The sequence below is a fragment of the Chaetodon auriga genome, chromosome 6, assembly GCF_051107435.1.
Source record: "Chaetodon auriga isolate fChaAug3 chromosome 6, fChaAug3.hap1, whole genome shotgun sequence".
In the NCBI taxonomy this organism is placed as follows: domain Eukaryota; kingdom Metazoa; phylum Chordata; class Actinopteri; order Chaetodontiformes; family Chaetodontidae; genus Chaetodon; species Chaetodon auriga.
The window spans coordinates 13,761,892-13,777,467 of NC_135079.1; the positions used below are offsets into that span (position 1 = coordinate 13,761,892).

The 15,576-nt window shown below is 42.3% G+C and overlaps 2 protein-coding genes across 4 annotated transcripts in view; one reads left to right on the forward strand and one right to left on the reverse strand.

The window, feature by feature from the left end:
- Positions 1-102: 102 nt before the first annotated feature.
- Positions 103-3,479, forward strand: pgpep1l (pyroglutamyl-peptidase I like). Of its 2 annotated transcripts, none has more exons than XM_076732971.1 (6): positions 103-1,060; positions 1,144-1,196; positions 1,296-1,412; positions 1,727-1,953; positions 2,032-2,213; positions 3,354-3,479. In XM_076732971.1, the coding sequence occupies exons 1-5, from the start codon at positions 1,030-1,032 to the stop codon at positions 2,210-2,212; spliced, it is 609 nt and encodes a 202-aa protein (XP_076589086.1). In that variant the 5' UTR covers positions 103-1,029; the 3' UTR covers position 2,213; positions 3,354-3,479. The 2 variants fall into 2 exon arrangements, with proteins under 2 accessions (XP_076589086.1, XP_076589087.1); XM_076732972.1 differs by having other exon boundaries at positions 1,296-1,346.
- Positions 2,304-15,576, reverse strand: part of igf1ra (insulin-like growth factor 1a receptor) — a 79,133-nt gene continuing 65,860 nt past the window's right edge. For both annotated transcript variants that reach the window (XM_076732966.1, XM_076732967.1), the window contains exons 18-21: positions 15,197-15,356; positions 14,825-14,954; positions 12,482-12,616; positions 2,304-8,681 (exon numbers count right to left, since the gene is read on the reverse strand). In XM_076732966.1, coding sequence (XP_076589081.1) covers positions 8,153-8,681; positions 12,482-12,616; positions 14,825-14,954; positions 15,197-15,356 — 954 coding nt within the window. In that variant the 3' untranslated portion in view covers positions 2,304-8,152. The remainder of the gene's footprint in view (positions 8,682-12,481; positions 12,617-14,824; positions 14,955-15,196; positions 15,357-15,576) is intronic.

Sequence of the window (15,576 nt, forward strand, 5' to 3'; positions counted from 1 at the left end):
AAAAAGTGACTTTGAAAATTGTTAATTTAGGAGGGAGGTTGTCCCGGTGTCATCTGCGTGTGCGTCTTTGGGCACAACTGTGATGTAATTTGCCACCGGTGGCCTTTGACAAGTGCAGGAGGAGGAGGAGGAGGAGGAGGAGGGCGGGACCGGCCTCACAGGATCGTCCCAAACGCGTTCGCGTCCCTGACAGATGTTATGCTGCATTTAAAGTCTGTCTGATATATTAACGCTGTGATCTCAATAATAATCAAAGACGTGGTAAATGTGACTGGGACACTGTGGAATACTGCACACAAAAGCTACATGCTGAAAATGTGTCTTGCAGTAAAATAATATATAATATGTAGGAAAAACAATTGAATATACGTATAACAATAAAACATAACAGGTCTGAACGATTGTCTTGTGTAGTTCCAACTTCTGAAATTTCTTATAAATATGTTTATATCTATACTTACGTTTTATATATTCATGTTTTGTATTGCCTTTCACCCGCCCCCCCTCCTCTAATGCCTAATGTACATTTAGACTACCCCTCCCAATTGTTATTACATCAGCACATTTGGCCTGTAACAGCACATTTTCTCAAGTATTGTACTAGATAACGTCTATTTTGTACTCCACTACATTTACCTATAATATACTTGTGTATATACAGTATGTTTAAAGGTACAGAGCCAGAGCAAAGCACAGGAAATATAAATTGTGAATGTAATGTATTAGAAAGTATGTAGTAAATAATAGTATTTTTTTTAAGTGCAATGAAAATGAAAGAACAGTTTAGTTTTGTTATCAAGCTAATTAAATGTGTAACTTGTAATAGACCTGAGGAACGTAAAATTTCCAAAATTTACCAGAGGCATCTGAATGCATCACTTCCACACTCGCCTCTCGTCCTTTATTTGCCGGGGAGCAGCGCCCCCGAGCGGACAAAAAGCGGAACTGCGGGAGCTAAAATAAACCGCTTTGTTTTTCAGTGTCCTGACATGAAGTGCGAAACAAACTGTCCTCCCTCACTGAGTGAACATGGAGGGCCGCGAAACTGTGGTTGTTACAGGTAAATCAGCACGTGTTTACTCATGAATACCGCAACATTTTCGCACCGGCATTAATTTGAAGTTTTTTTATTCCGTTTTTCAGGTTTTGGACCTTTCCGGCAGTTCTTAGTGAACCCCAGCTGGACAGCAGCCCAGGTAATGCTTGAAATAAAATAATATATATATATATGTCAGGATTAAATGTCCTCTGTGAAGCGTAAAGACTTAAAATGTGTAATATTTCATTATTTTAAGGGGCTGAAGGTGTTTGGCTTGGGAGAGCAGATTGATGTTTACATCAAGGAGGTACCAGTGAGTTATGTTCAGACTCAGAAAATCATTGCTGACATTTGGCAAACTCTTCACCCAAAGGTAATTTTTTTTTTTTTTTTTTTTTTTTTTTTTTGGTTGTTTGTTTTTTGTTTTTGTTTTTAAAGAAATGCTGAAGGAAATTAGGAGCAGATGCCGAAAATAAAGTGAAAGTCATCAATTGATTTATCGACCTAAAACGAATCTAATTTAAACATATTTTGTCCAAAAAAACACCACCTTGAGCTCAGTGTCCTCAGTGGTTGCTGCAGCCCTGATGGAGGTGCAGTGTTGTTGAAATGCATAAATGCAGTGTGGTTGTGATATGAGAAGGTGAATATCTCACTCTGCCGTCTGTATTTGTGTGTGTGTCTCAGTTTGCTGTGCACCTGGGCCTGGCCAGAGGCTCCAGCGTCGTCATTCTGGAGCAAACGGGGAAGAACAGCGGATACAGAGACAGAGATGTGTGCGGCTTCTGTCCTGAGAGTCACTGCTGTCTGGAAGGAGGACCAGAGAAACTGGACTCGGTCATTAACATGAGGGCTGTCTCCAAAGAGTTCAGACAAGCAGGGGTGGATGTCATTTATTCAAGAGATGCTGGCAGGTAGACGTCTGTTCCTGAGCTGTGCAGACAGACACTCAAGAACATGAAATAACGCTTCCTCCTCCTCCTCCTCCTCAGGTACCTGTGTGATTTTGCTTATTACTGCTCACTGTGTCACGGTGGGAGGAGAGCAGCCCTCATACACGTACCCTCATCTGGCAGCCTGAGCTCAGCTGACAGACTGGTACCTCTGCTGCAGACCCTCATTCGGACCATGCTCGACCAGCTGGAGGACCCTTCAGACAGCCAGTCACAGTGAGGTAGACCCTCTAATAGCACCACACAAACATCACTGACCGACCTGGATGAGAAACGGTGGCCTCAGAGGGAATTAAATAGAACAGTCATAGTTCTCATTCATTTATTTATTCAAAATTTCAGAAAAAAAAGAAAAATACAAGAAATTCTCAGATACACATTTGGAGACGGCATGTCAAAAATACACCATCTCAGCTATAGGTGTGAAAAACTTTGAGGCCTCAGATACAGAGCTTGAAAAAAAGACAGTCTAGTGAAGTTTTTTTTTTTTTTTTTTTCTTTTTGGATTATTTCTTTCCCCAATCAGGTAATGAACACAGAGATTGTTTTGTGAAAGTATTATCATAAAATCATAGCAGTAGACCAAGGCCCCCTCAGAAGGTATAGGAATGCAAATCATAAAAACCGAGGCATGACAATGATAAACCTCAAACTTATTATTGCAGTTTGAATGCACTGACGCATCCTCCATAAACCTGAGGTTTGCATGAAGAACATTCTGTAGATCTGAAATGATAAAGATGACTAAGTTGCGTTTTTTTTTTTAGTTACTGTATATTTATGCTGAAAATCTGCAAAAAAAAAAGCAACTAGTGTGAAGCTGTAAACTTACGCCTATCATCTGTTTCTAATCATGTTTACTCTTTACCATGACTACCCGTAATCTACGCAACATCCCTGTCCTAAATACGTCCACGTGTTTGTTTAAATGCTGCAGTTATGACAGGTTTGTGATCTAATGGTAACTAGTAATTCAACAGTAATTCACCACAACAGGTCAATGTATTGTCTACTACTCCCAGAACTGAAAATATATCATTAATGTCTGCGTTTCATCATTACATACATCCAGACGGAAAACAAATAATAAATGCACAGATATGTTGAGTAACTACACAAGCTGCTTGCTTGTCAGTGGTGATCTCTGTACCAATGTGATATTCAGCAGCAATCAACCAAAAGAGCGTTCACTCTCTGATTGGTATTCTCTTCAATCATGCACAGATAAAATGCTGAAGAAGAACCTCGATCGAGCACCCAGATTTCACATTAGAAGCGACCCAGTGGCCTATTCATGATCCCATTTTCTTTCTTTCTTTCTTTCTTTTTTTTTTATTGCTTTTGGGTTAAAATTTCTGCAGGATTTTTTCCAAATTAGCTTACGCCTCCAGCCCAGGAGCCCTTGCAGTGAGACGGCACTCTGCCAGAGGTTTTATGAGAAGCTTTGGGATGTAAATAAAAGCCCCTTTGCCACCTTCACACTCAACATTTATGATAACATGAGATCCACTGAGGCGGCCGTTTGAACCAGCAGCATTTGTGTTAAGTAGCAGTGCAACAGGCCAGAGAAGGCGTGTCGGGTTTACGAACAAATGACCGCAAAGCGCTCACTAAGAGATTCACCGTGATGACAGTGGACACTGGCTATCGCTAGAGCTAAAGACTTGGACAGGGGAGCTGATGGCGCTCACATAAACACAAAGAGTTGACATGGAAAACAAATCCAATCCAACATGGACTTAAAAGAACGACTGAAACCGTCCACTCAGGACTGAAGGTAGGAACACGTAGGAGGTGGACTTGATGCAATCTCTCTAAATGTGTCGAAGGTGAAGAAATGTCCAGCTGATCCTTACAACCGAATGTGGTTTTTTGAGAGTTCAAACAATGTCTGGATGTTCTGAATAAGCTGAGAGATGTGAGAAGTTCTTGGAGGTCAATAAAACATTTTCCCTTTTTTAGAAATGTTCCCCATGATAACTGCTTAGACTTCTAAATAAATGCATTTTAGATGAGGAGAATGAAGGCTTCTGTCTTTTGAGGGTTTGAGGTTGTGACTATTCGTCGGGAGTCAAGCGGAGATGGAATGTCTGATGTCGACGTTGTGCCGCGGCCTCTTGTCTTATCGCATCCTCTCCTGCACCTGCCGTAAACCTTGAAACGCTGTAATCGAGCAGGTCAAATTAAAGCATACTTTACGTAATTCACTCATAAATAACCAACCTTTTTAAAGCGATTCTGCAGAGAATGAAACCACTGGGCCAGATATCAGCGGGCTGAACTTACAACACTTAAACCTCCACACAGAAATTCCATCTCCTGTCCTCTTCCGCTTTGTGAGGTTTCTCTAGATCCCTGTGGTGTTTTATCCAGATGATGAGGTTCCTATACAAACTGATGAGAAAGAGTGAGATGTCCTTGTTTTCCATACGCATACATATATTTTAAAAAGAGTGAGGTAGATATATACTTGAAGGGAAAAAAAAAAAAGTTTTTAAGTCCCCCAGGCATGACACCAAAGAAAATACATACAAAAAAATCCAACTTTATACTGAATCATGGGGCATTTATACAGTGATTTAAACTGATATCACAAAAGGAAAATTAAAAAAAATAAATAAATAACACTCCTACAGAAAAAAAAAAAAAACTTCAAAGAACGGGAAAAAAAGAAATAATAATAATAATAATAATCACCAGGCAACATTTCCAAAAGATGAGGAGAAATCCTTCAAAACACTTTCACCGCTTCAGTCTCCGTTTTAAGACCTTTTTCCATTCATAACATTGAAACGTGTTCCCTTCCCTGGACTTTAACCCATCCTTTATTTGGTTTTCATAAGCAGTGATTATGACGACAAACAATAAGACCTGGACTGACTTTGAAGAAGCGGCGTGAGCAGAAGTGGCGTTGTATTGCGCTTGAGAGTGTTTAAGTTACAAAAAAATAAAAAATAAAATGAAATAAAATGTGGGGAAAAAACATTGGATTTTGAATGGTTGGCATAATTAAGGCAAACAAGACAACCCAATTAGCCCTATTGAGTCAAGAAGAGGCAGGAAATGGATGGGTTAAAATACCAGATCTGGTATAAAGTCAATATCTCATATGCTGGAACTGATCCTGACTTCAAAAGGAGGCACGGGGGGGCGGGGGGGGGGGGCAGGTACAGTATGCTGTAGAGGTCAGTCAGGGGCCAGCGGGAAGGAGAGAGGGCACTACCGGACTCAACAAAGCATGATAAAGGGAGGGGGAGACAAGTAGAGGACGATCATGAGAATGTGTGGAGAAAGCAAAGCCTTTACTTTGACCTGAGATTGAGTCGCACCTAGAGGGCAACGCTAGGCGCAGTGCTAGACAACAAGTACAAAAAGGGTGCAGAAAGTACACACTCACACATCGAGCTAAGGTGTCCATTCCAAATAATAATAATAATAATACTAATAATATTAATAATAATAATATAGACATCCACAAAACAAATACAGGAGGAAAGATTTCATAAAAATAAAAGGCAATGAGCAAAATATAGTGTTACAGAAAACCTTTTGGGATAACAGAAAAAAAAAAATGGTTCTATATCTAAAATCTTTTTTTTTTTTTTTTCCTTTTTCTTTTTTTCTTTTTTTAAACAGAGTTTGAAGATATAAGAAACGGACTGTAGTGGAGACCATAAAATACCAAACCTGAAGGATTTCTTTATATATAACATCCAAAAGAGAAAAAGAATAAAATAGCAGCTTTTGTTCTGTACAGACATAAGAGGCAAACATTTTCGAACCGTAAAAAGGTTTTTTTGTTTTTTTTTTTTAAAAAGTGACAAAACCAATGATGTGTATAAAAACGATCCTGCAGTCTAAAATACAACTGTAAGACCTTTATGTGTGTTTGAAATGTCGAGAAACTGATGACTATTCCAAAAGAGACCTGCCGTGATTTAAAAACTGTCTCCAGGCTGCTGAAACCTGACCCGACGCCTTCTCCTTCGCTGTCTCCGACTCGGCTTGTTTGTTGTGTATTTGGTGCCATTTCACTCCAACAGCAGTATCAGCGAACGATGCTCACCTCCCACGTGAAACGCACACTTTAAAAAAAAAAAAGTCAGATAAGGTTTGAATGGATGAACGAGGAGGCGGAGACGTATCCCTCGATTGTGAAGTTCAGTGATTTGCAGTGTGAGACTTATAATACTTGGATTTTGTTTTTGTTTTTTTTAATGAAAACAAAGACTGAGGCTGTGATTCAGAGTCGGCTGATTCCAGTCACGCAAAGTTTGAGCTGAATGGACTTTGGTGGTGCTACAGAAAGTTTTGGTGAGCCCATCATAAGAAGCAAACTGCTGGCTTCTCAAATACAGGGACGAGACGAACGATCATTGTCGTTATGAATCAATCTGCTTGTTCTTTTTTCTCAATCAGCTGATATATTGTTGGTTATATGACAGAACATCCTGAAGAATGCCCAAGGGGATGTCTTCAAACTCCAAACATGTCCAGTTTAATGTCACAGGAGACATAAAAAAAGCAGTGAATCCTCATGTGTGAGGAGCTCCAGCCAATGAAACCGCAGATTTTCTTACAGTGCTCCTTATACATGGAACAACCTGCTAAAGGCCTTAAACTTGGACTGTTCAAAGGCCTCATTTCAGACCTAGTTTTAATTGACTGTAAATGCTTTTAACTCGTTGTTTAAATATTGTATTTAGCTCTTTTATTTATGTCTTCTGTTTTATTCCCATGTTTTCATTCTGTGCTTGATAGCTGTTTGGCTGCTGTCATTTTGTCTTTCGAGGTAAAATTAAGGTTGAATGAATGAATGAACAAACACTTTTAAGTGTCCCAACTCTTTGTGGAATCAGGGTTGCACACAGTTGATCACAATTCCCAGAAAACTTAAGCCTTATGGCACAAATATAGATTTTAAGTTATCATGTTGTCATCACTGAATTGCATCTACAGGCTGGTGTTTACAGAATGTTTAGTGACTGTCAGTTATAGTTTAAGAACCCGGTTGTTCGTACAAATATCATACTGTTACAGTGTCTGCTGATTTGAAAGAAACTGTACATTTGATTTATTGCCCGAATGAAGCTAACTTGGCCCTGCTCTTATACTGGCCTCTGTATGCGAATCACTTCATAGAAATTTAGTGTTGTGTCTCTCCTCCAAGTACCAGACCTTCTAGATTTATTCCACCCCCAATGCAGACGCTGCATATTCTGAGAAAACCTTGGCTGCAGGTGTGGATGCAGCCCGTCTCAACAGAAACACTGAATTCTGTCCTCTTATAACCTCTCACACACACACACACACACAGCTGCTCCAGGAGCTGTTGGTACTAAAGATAAGCATGAAGTCTAAAAACCACCAAACAATTTCAGTGTGACTTTCTGAACAGACTCAACTCTGAATCACAGCCTCAAACAAGAAGGGAGACCTGTATGAAACTGAAGAAAAAGCTTGATTTGGCAATAGTTTGGCAGATACACAATAGGCCCTCCTCTTCCATTTTGACCCGCCTCTGACGGGATCTACACCCACAGACATACGGACAGGAAAATGAAACAATGATCTTAGTCCACGCTTTCTAATTGAGGCATCCTCACGTGACATGAGCCAGCCTGCTCATGCAAGCAAAGTCATTTTGATGGAAAGTCATTTAGAAATGGAGCTATACCATATTATAGAGAGAATCACGTGTTTGTATAAATACACACTCAGATATCCACAACATCCTCTCTGAAATCATCAGGAAAAAGTGCTCTTCTGTTGGATTTGCTGGCAGATATGCTAAAAAAAAAAAAAAAAGATTTTCTTTAAGTTCATGTCTACATCTGTAAGTCAGGATACACGCCTGTATCACTGTCCTCCTCGAAGGACCGATGCAACAAAGACCGAAGTACAGGCTGCACAGGAAGGAGTTCCCCAGTGTCGAGTCTGCGCCACCAAACTCCAAATGCTTTAGCAGGTTTCTGTGCTATTTCTCAGTTTTTAGAGTTCATGTTTGACCTTAAAGGAGTGGAGAGGCCATCTACTGGCACACAGTAGAAGAAAGTCATTTCTTACCTCATCCATCCCTCCTTAAGAGATGGAGGAGAGGTTTGTGTTACCCTGTGTAAGAGGAGGAGGAGGAGGAGGAGGAGGAGGGGCTGGTCTGATATCAGCAGGCCGACGACTGGGGCAGTGGTAACGCCCGTTCGTTCTTTCTGCCCCCGTTCATGTGTGCATACGGTTGCATCTCGTCAAAGTTGGGCCGCAACACCACCACAGGCCCGTTGGCCGAAACATGTCCTGAGTGCTTGTCCAAGGCCTGGCCTGGAGACGCCAAGGCTGAGGCAACCGGGCCCGGGGAGGAGGGAGACACAGGTCCCAGTAATGGAGTACTTGGGCCTTGCATGGGGGATAACTGCTGGGTAGAAGGAGGCGGCGTGCCTCCCGTACAGCCCGACAAGGGGGCGGCGGCGGCAGCAGAAGGCTGCCTGGTGGATGCAGGGTCCAGTGGAATGTTCTCCATGTTTTCTACCTCCATGTCCAGCTCCTCAGTGTCCGGCGGCTTGTTCTCCTCGCTGTAGAAGAAGCTCATTTCCCTGAAGGGAGGATCCAGTTCGTCTTTGATGCTGCTGATGATCTCCAGGAAGGACGGACGCATCTTGGGGTTATACTGCCAGCACATCCTCATCAGCTCAAACCTGGAAGTGACGTCAATCATAAAGAGGTTAGTAACGTACAGTAGATTCTTCATTCTGGCACAAAGTCAAACACAGCGCTCGCAAAAAGTTTGTACTATGAATTTTTGAATCTTGTGCTCAAAATAAATAAGCTTTGTCTGAACCAAACCAGAACTGTGGATTTTGTCCCGAGCTCAGTGTGTAACTGTGGTAAGAGGAGATCACTTCACAGCCAGAGCAGACAGGAGGAACAATTAAAGCAGCCAGCAACTCCTTCAATGTGCCCAAGAGCATGTGAGCTCTGTTAAATCAGACATGAATAAGAAGTGGAGAAGACTTCTTGTTTCTCACCAGCAGGTGGCAGGATACACTGAAGTTTATGACAACAGGAGAACGAATCAAAGCATCTGTCCTGTCAAACTTTTGCTGTAGGTACCAGCAGTTATCTAGCACATACCTTTTTTTTCCCAAGATCAATGTAGTGAACTGAGTTCTAATGTCAGTGGGCTTTTTTTTTTTAAATCCCTTCTGGGCCTTGTAATAATACAATAAAAAACAATCTGTGTAACATGCAAATAAAACCAGAATGCAGTCATTTGCAAACAAAACGTGTTTACCAAAAACTGTTTTACAAAGTGGTGAACCTCTCTCCATCTTCGCTTGTGGACGACTGAGCCTTTCCAGGATGCCCCTTTCATACCCAATCATGAAACTATCACCTGTTACCAATGAACCTGTTTACCTGTGGAATGTTCCAAACAGGTGTTTTTGGAGCATTCCACAACCCTGCCTTTAGTTGCTCCCGCCCCAACTTGTTTGGAACATGTTGCTGGCATCAGAATAAGCATAAAGTCAATGAAGGTGATGAGGTCAAACACTAAATATATTGTCTTTTTACTATTTTCCATTGAGTATATATTAAAAAGGACGAGCAAATCATCAGATTCTGGTTGATCTATGTTTCACACAGCATCCCGACGTCTTTAGAATTGAGCTTGTAAAGAGGATGAGTGAAATCATACAGGTTTGTTGTTGACAGATGATTAAACTGTTCAGTGAAACGCTTCATTAACTACAGCTCACTGAAACAGAAGCTACAACGAGGTTTTTAATCACGTTCATCAAGTCAATTCAAAAACTTTTTTTTAGCTGCCTTTTTTTTTTTTTTAGACATTTTAGAATTCGATGTTTTATTTATTGTTACATTACAGCAAGATCAGTAATGTCGCATGTAGTCAGCAGCACAGTAAATCATACTGTACGTAAGGTTACTGTGCCAGGCCAGCAGCCGAGCTTTGGGAATGTCAAAACAACATCATAAAAGGGAGAATTATTACAGTTTTGTGTGGTGCTGCACCACACACCACAACTTCAATTATACACAAACAAGCTAAGAATACTCTCGAAGGCCCGCTGACATAAACACCTCAGTCATCTCTCCTCCATACTTGCTGTTCCCTCTCTCTTGTTTTCGTTCTCTCCCAGTGGTCTCTTTGCAGTCTACACCAGCCTCTGCAGCTGGGTGCCAGCTCCTCTCTGCACAGAGGAATTATGGGTAGAGCTTTCCTAAGCACGCGGCTCGTTTCATGCTCTGGAGCAGCGGGGGGGCGGCGGCTCTGGCTTGTTTTTCAGCAGCAGAGCGAGTGTCTTAAAGTTGACATTCAGATGTCCAAACCCAGGCAGCGAGGACCTCCCATGAAAAGAGGGCGTGATGGTTGGAGCCGGGCCGGCCCGCTCCGGGGTAACCTGTCTGCTGAAAAATCTTGCCCCACCACCATCTGTTGTTGCGCACGAGGCTTGTTGATGCAAATTTAGAAAACAAACACTGCAGTAAATCCCGACTTCGTGTCAGCGTCCTGCCAATCACGGCGCACGCGGACACATGCTACTGCCATTAAGCTAAATTGACTTATATTTGAGCTGTCATCGCTGACGTTAGCAACATGCCTCGCTCTTCAGCTGGCATGAAAAGAGCTCCTCAAGGTCAAACAACAACTTCTGGTTCACTTCTTGTTTGTGTGTTGCCACCAATTATTATTATTATTTTTTTTTCCTTTTTTTGTTTACTCAGTTGATTACCTGTTCGTGCACATTTGGTACATTTAATTCCATTTTAACAAACCAAATATGCTGTCTAAATAAAGCTTAACTGAACGAGCTTTACCTTTGGATGATAAAGCCTCGCTCTGATACTTCTGTTCTGTTTAGCTTGTTATCTTTGTTTAGCCGTGCACTCGTATCTGTATCATCTCACTAAGTGCAGACAGCTAATGTCAGACCCCTTGTATGTGTCAATAAGCTTGGCCTAGGTTAGTCTGACCTTCTGTGTCACATCAGTAAACCAAAATACAAACTGAGTGTTACAAGCTGGTGTGATGGTGTTAAAAATGATGCTTTCGAAATGAAATTTGGAGGCAGTCAAGCTTTCACTAAACAAAAAAAAAAAAAAAAAACACGCACTTGTCGAGATGCAGCCAAAATTTCTCCAGACTAAGCGATGGACACAAAGCTTGAGACACTCAGATAAAATAGAAAACAGACGCGCTTTCGGGCCAAGTGTGAGTGCAGAGCAGCCTCCAAACATCTATGCTAAACGTTGAATAAACCTGAACAGGAATCTCTTGCAACACAACTACAAAACTTCCCACATGCAACATCCTCGGCGTGATGAAACCTTGATGTATAATAGCACTGCAAGTGATACCGCACGCTCGGCAATAAATCGTGATGTTTAATATCAGAGTCTGCGTTTCATTTTCGCCCAACCCCTGCGAGAGACAGAGGGAGAGAGAAGGCACTTTTGTCTATAAGAAACTGGAGACAGAAACATGGGAAATCCAATCAGTGACCCACAGCTACCTGCCCATGAGAAAGACAGTACAAGGCGTTCAAAGCTCTCCAAATATGACTCATCCCTCTGTCTTTTATCCTTCCTCTTCCTCCTCTTGTATCTGCCTATTCAGCCTTTGTATGGATGTCTGGCTTCACTACACTTCAGCAGTCTTCTGGAAAACTCCATTAAGTCACAACAGCAGAGGCGACCAGCGGCCTGACTTCCCCATGTGTTGCTCACAGACCAGGAGGCTACCCCCACCACCACCACCTCTGTAACACAATCCACACACTCCTGTAATCAGGACAAAACAGTCAGGCTGCCATAGAAACCAGAGGTCTGTGTCTGCACAACACTCGGCCCTCTTTTTTTTTTTTCTACCCGCACTCTCTTTCTAAGGTGAGGTCAGCCATGGAGAGTGGGAGGGGACAGAGCAGAATGCTTTCTTATTGAGGTCACGGAGGGAAAGGAGGAACGCATACATGCAGGCCGTCCTGTGTTTTCTCTCGCAGCCGGGGTGATTCACTAATGAATTATAAATGAATTAAGCAATATCATCTCTCCCTTTGCTGACGGACAGACACCATCGCCCTCCTCGCGCCCGTTCGCGGCGGCAGGAATGAGGAGCATCTTTCACACACGGGCCGTGGCATCCCTTCTATGGGCCGATGCTGACGGGTGAGGAGGCTTCTCGCTGCCAGCTGACCGCCGGGGCCATGTCGTCAACGGGCCACTTTTAACCTGTGACGTTAATGCCAGGCCTCATCTTGGCCGTACCTTAGCTTACACATCACATGATATCCTACACACTTAGAACCACAACTTAAAATAGACGCCGGGCAAACTGTCAACGGGACAGCAGGCGTGCGAGGCGGTGACCGTGGAGGGTAAAACAATACATCCTTCAAGGGTGTTGTAACATAAACCTGGAAGGTCTGAAACGGGTGATATTGCACCGTCATTGATCACGGATAAGAGGGAGACTCACAGCATGTCAGGGCAGTTGTCGGGTTTGTCCAAGAGTCCTCCCTCCATGACAAAGCGCAGCACTTGTTCATTGGACATGCCCTGATAAGGCTGTTCTGCTAGGGTGGCGATCTCCCACAGCACGACACCAAATGACCTGCGGTAAGAAATGAGACAACAATTTCAGACAATAGATTTACATTTTTGCACTACAGCAGGTTGTTTTTTATTACTTCTAAATAAATCTTACAAGGTCTAAACTAGTGTTTTTGTTTTGTCTATTACGACATATTTACTACACAAAACAGGTGCTCTTTGACTGTGGACACAATCATGAACACTGATGCTCTTCTGTACTCATTTTATGAAGGACATTACATTTTACCTTCCAATTATTCAATTAATTCTTTTATTTTGTACCTGATGAAGATCTGAGGTCAAAAACATCATTCATAAAGTCAGTACAAGTCCGCATGCAGAATTCTTCACATTCCCTCTGATCACAAATCATGTACAGTAAACCTTCCATTAACAGTGACCACATTTCAAGGCATTCTGCACTGTTTTTGACTTCTGAATTGTGTTTTTTTCTACCTTTCTGGCATCCAGTGTGTTTTTTCTTCTCTAAAACTCTGCTTCCTGTTTGAATTCCACAGTCAATATGAATGTATTCACTGTTTATAATATAAAACTTTTTGCATTACTACGCTGCAGCTACATCGCATGATAATGTTAAAGTAGAGACTGTATTTGTAGTTAACGAGTAAATAGCAAAAATATAGATATATATATATGTAAATATTTGATAAAGTGAACAAAAAACAGTGTCGTGGAGCTGCACTGATCAGTGGGCCAAATGACTGTGTTGTGAGATGTGACAAAGCATTATCACCTGATTTTGCAGATACACACAGCTCAACTTTTTCAAGCGATATTATGTCAGTGTTGAGTTTCCAGCTTGTTCCGCTTCCCCAAAGTGGCCAAAAAAATTTATTAATTCAGCTTTTTATCTTAATAGTATTCTCCACTTGTGTTAAATTGAAATCAGTCATTAAAATGTCAGTCTAGTGTTCAGCTCGTTGTGGATTTCTGACCCAAAGTACTGCAACATATGTACTGTAACTTTATATTAAGGTACACATGTTCACCATTAACTAGCTGCTTATTAACATGCATTTTAGCAGCATATTGTCTGTTATTATGCATGAATTATGATCTTAATAACATAACCATTAATATTCCCTAACCCCCAGAAAAAGGCATTAATAAGTAAATTGTAATAGAGTAAGAGGAACCTGACAGCCTTGTTGACATCGTGTTAAACCTAAACCTGACAGCCTACGTATTATGAATACGGTCAGCTGTGTATCAGTGTACCAGCCATTTCATTACTGCAGGACAAGCCTCAGTATAGTAAACATCACCTCAGTCTAACCTCAAACTAGATTACTATGAAACTATTCATGAGCAAAATTCTTAACTTGACTAACAAAGACCACAATATTTGTTCACTCTTGCTAGTCATATTTTCACCACTGGCACGAGTTCTGAGAGTAAACTCCACCGCCTTGTTACACCACTGCACAGAACTGGCTGAAACAGTCCTGTGCTGACAGACAAAGCCACATTCAGACAGCTATTCTTGATCAACAAAATAAAAGTCACCTACTTGTGGAGCCCAGAACGGGTTCGCCTTACACTAAAGTTCATCTGTGCAACATCAAAGAGGAAGATGTAGTACGCAAATGTGGAGGTGGGTTTGTGCTGGCACTGGAACCTATCATTTGGGAACATCTGGAGCAGTTTAAGCCCACTCTTAGGGACTGACCCATGGGACATTTTGAGTTGGGAAACAAAAACTTGCAAGGGAGCTAGTAAACACTTGTATTTCTCTACAGCAATATCGCTCCAGATAGAAAAATGCGGCAGAACTGTGTGCTGAGATTTCACCGCAAGCTGGCATAAAAAAAGGAGCCCGGAAGAAAAAAAACTTATCTTGTTCTATACTCTTCTGTCACGGGGAGAGAGGAATTTCCAGAGGGCCAGCTGGAAACCAGAAGATTTTTGATGGTTTTGGAAGTACTGGCTGTCATAACATACAGTGAGAGCACGGAGGGCAGGAAATGCATGTTCGCACTGTTAAGTAAAGAATGCTGTTAAGAATGTAGGCCGAGTCGCGATCTGTGTGTTTTTATAGTTTCGACTCCACATCATGAACTGGTTTAGCGCATCCGCACGCAGACAGACACGCAATATGTAGGCATTTCTGGAATACTTTGCGAGCCCTCTGGATTAGGGAAGGTTTGTACATGTATAATGCAGGATTGTGCGTGTGTGTGTGTAACAGACTGATGTGTTCTCATACCAGACATCAGACATTGTAGTGAACACGCCATCTTTCAGCGACTCTGGAGACATCCAGCGGACAGGCAGCAGGCCCTTCCCTCCTTTTCGATAGTAATCCGTCTCATAAATATCTCTGGTCATGCCAAAATCTGTAGAGAAAAATGAAAACAGAGGTTGGGGAAGCCGCAAAACATCGCTCATTCTGTGTGGGAGAGGAAGCTCCTGAGAGCTCATCCGTTCCCTCACCTCCTCCCTCCATCCCTCCCTCTGTCCATCTACATTAAGACACCGCTGCCTCAGGCGCTCGCTGAAATCCAAACACTTGTTTTTCAAGGCCGGTAGAGAGGGTTCAACCAGCGGAGGCTGGTGGCATCGCATTAACTAGACTTACCTCCAATCTTCACAGTGAAGTCCTCAGCTACCATGCAGTTCCTGGCAGCCAGATCTCTGTGGACAAATTTGTTGGCATTTAGGTACGACATGCCGTCGGCGATTTCCCCCGCCATCTGGATCATCTTTTTGAGTGGGGGCAGGACCTGGCTGGTGGAGTTCTGTGGCAGAGCGAGACGGGATGAGGTGAGAGGGTGAAGAGCACCGAAACAACGCTGTTCAGTCACTCTTCACCTCGTCTTTGACACTGGCTGCAGGTTGGCATTACAAAGTGAGGGGTGGGCGTTGTGTGTGGAAATGTGTGCGTGGGCGTGCGAGAATGACTGAAAGAAGGGGGACAGGGTGTGTGTATGTGTTCACAGATTAGTATGTGTGTTTATG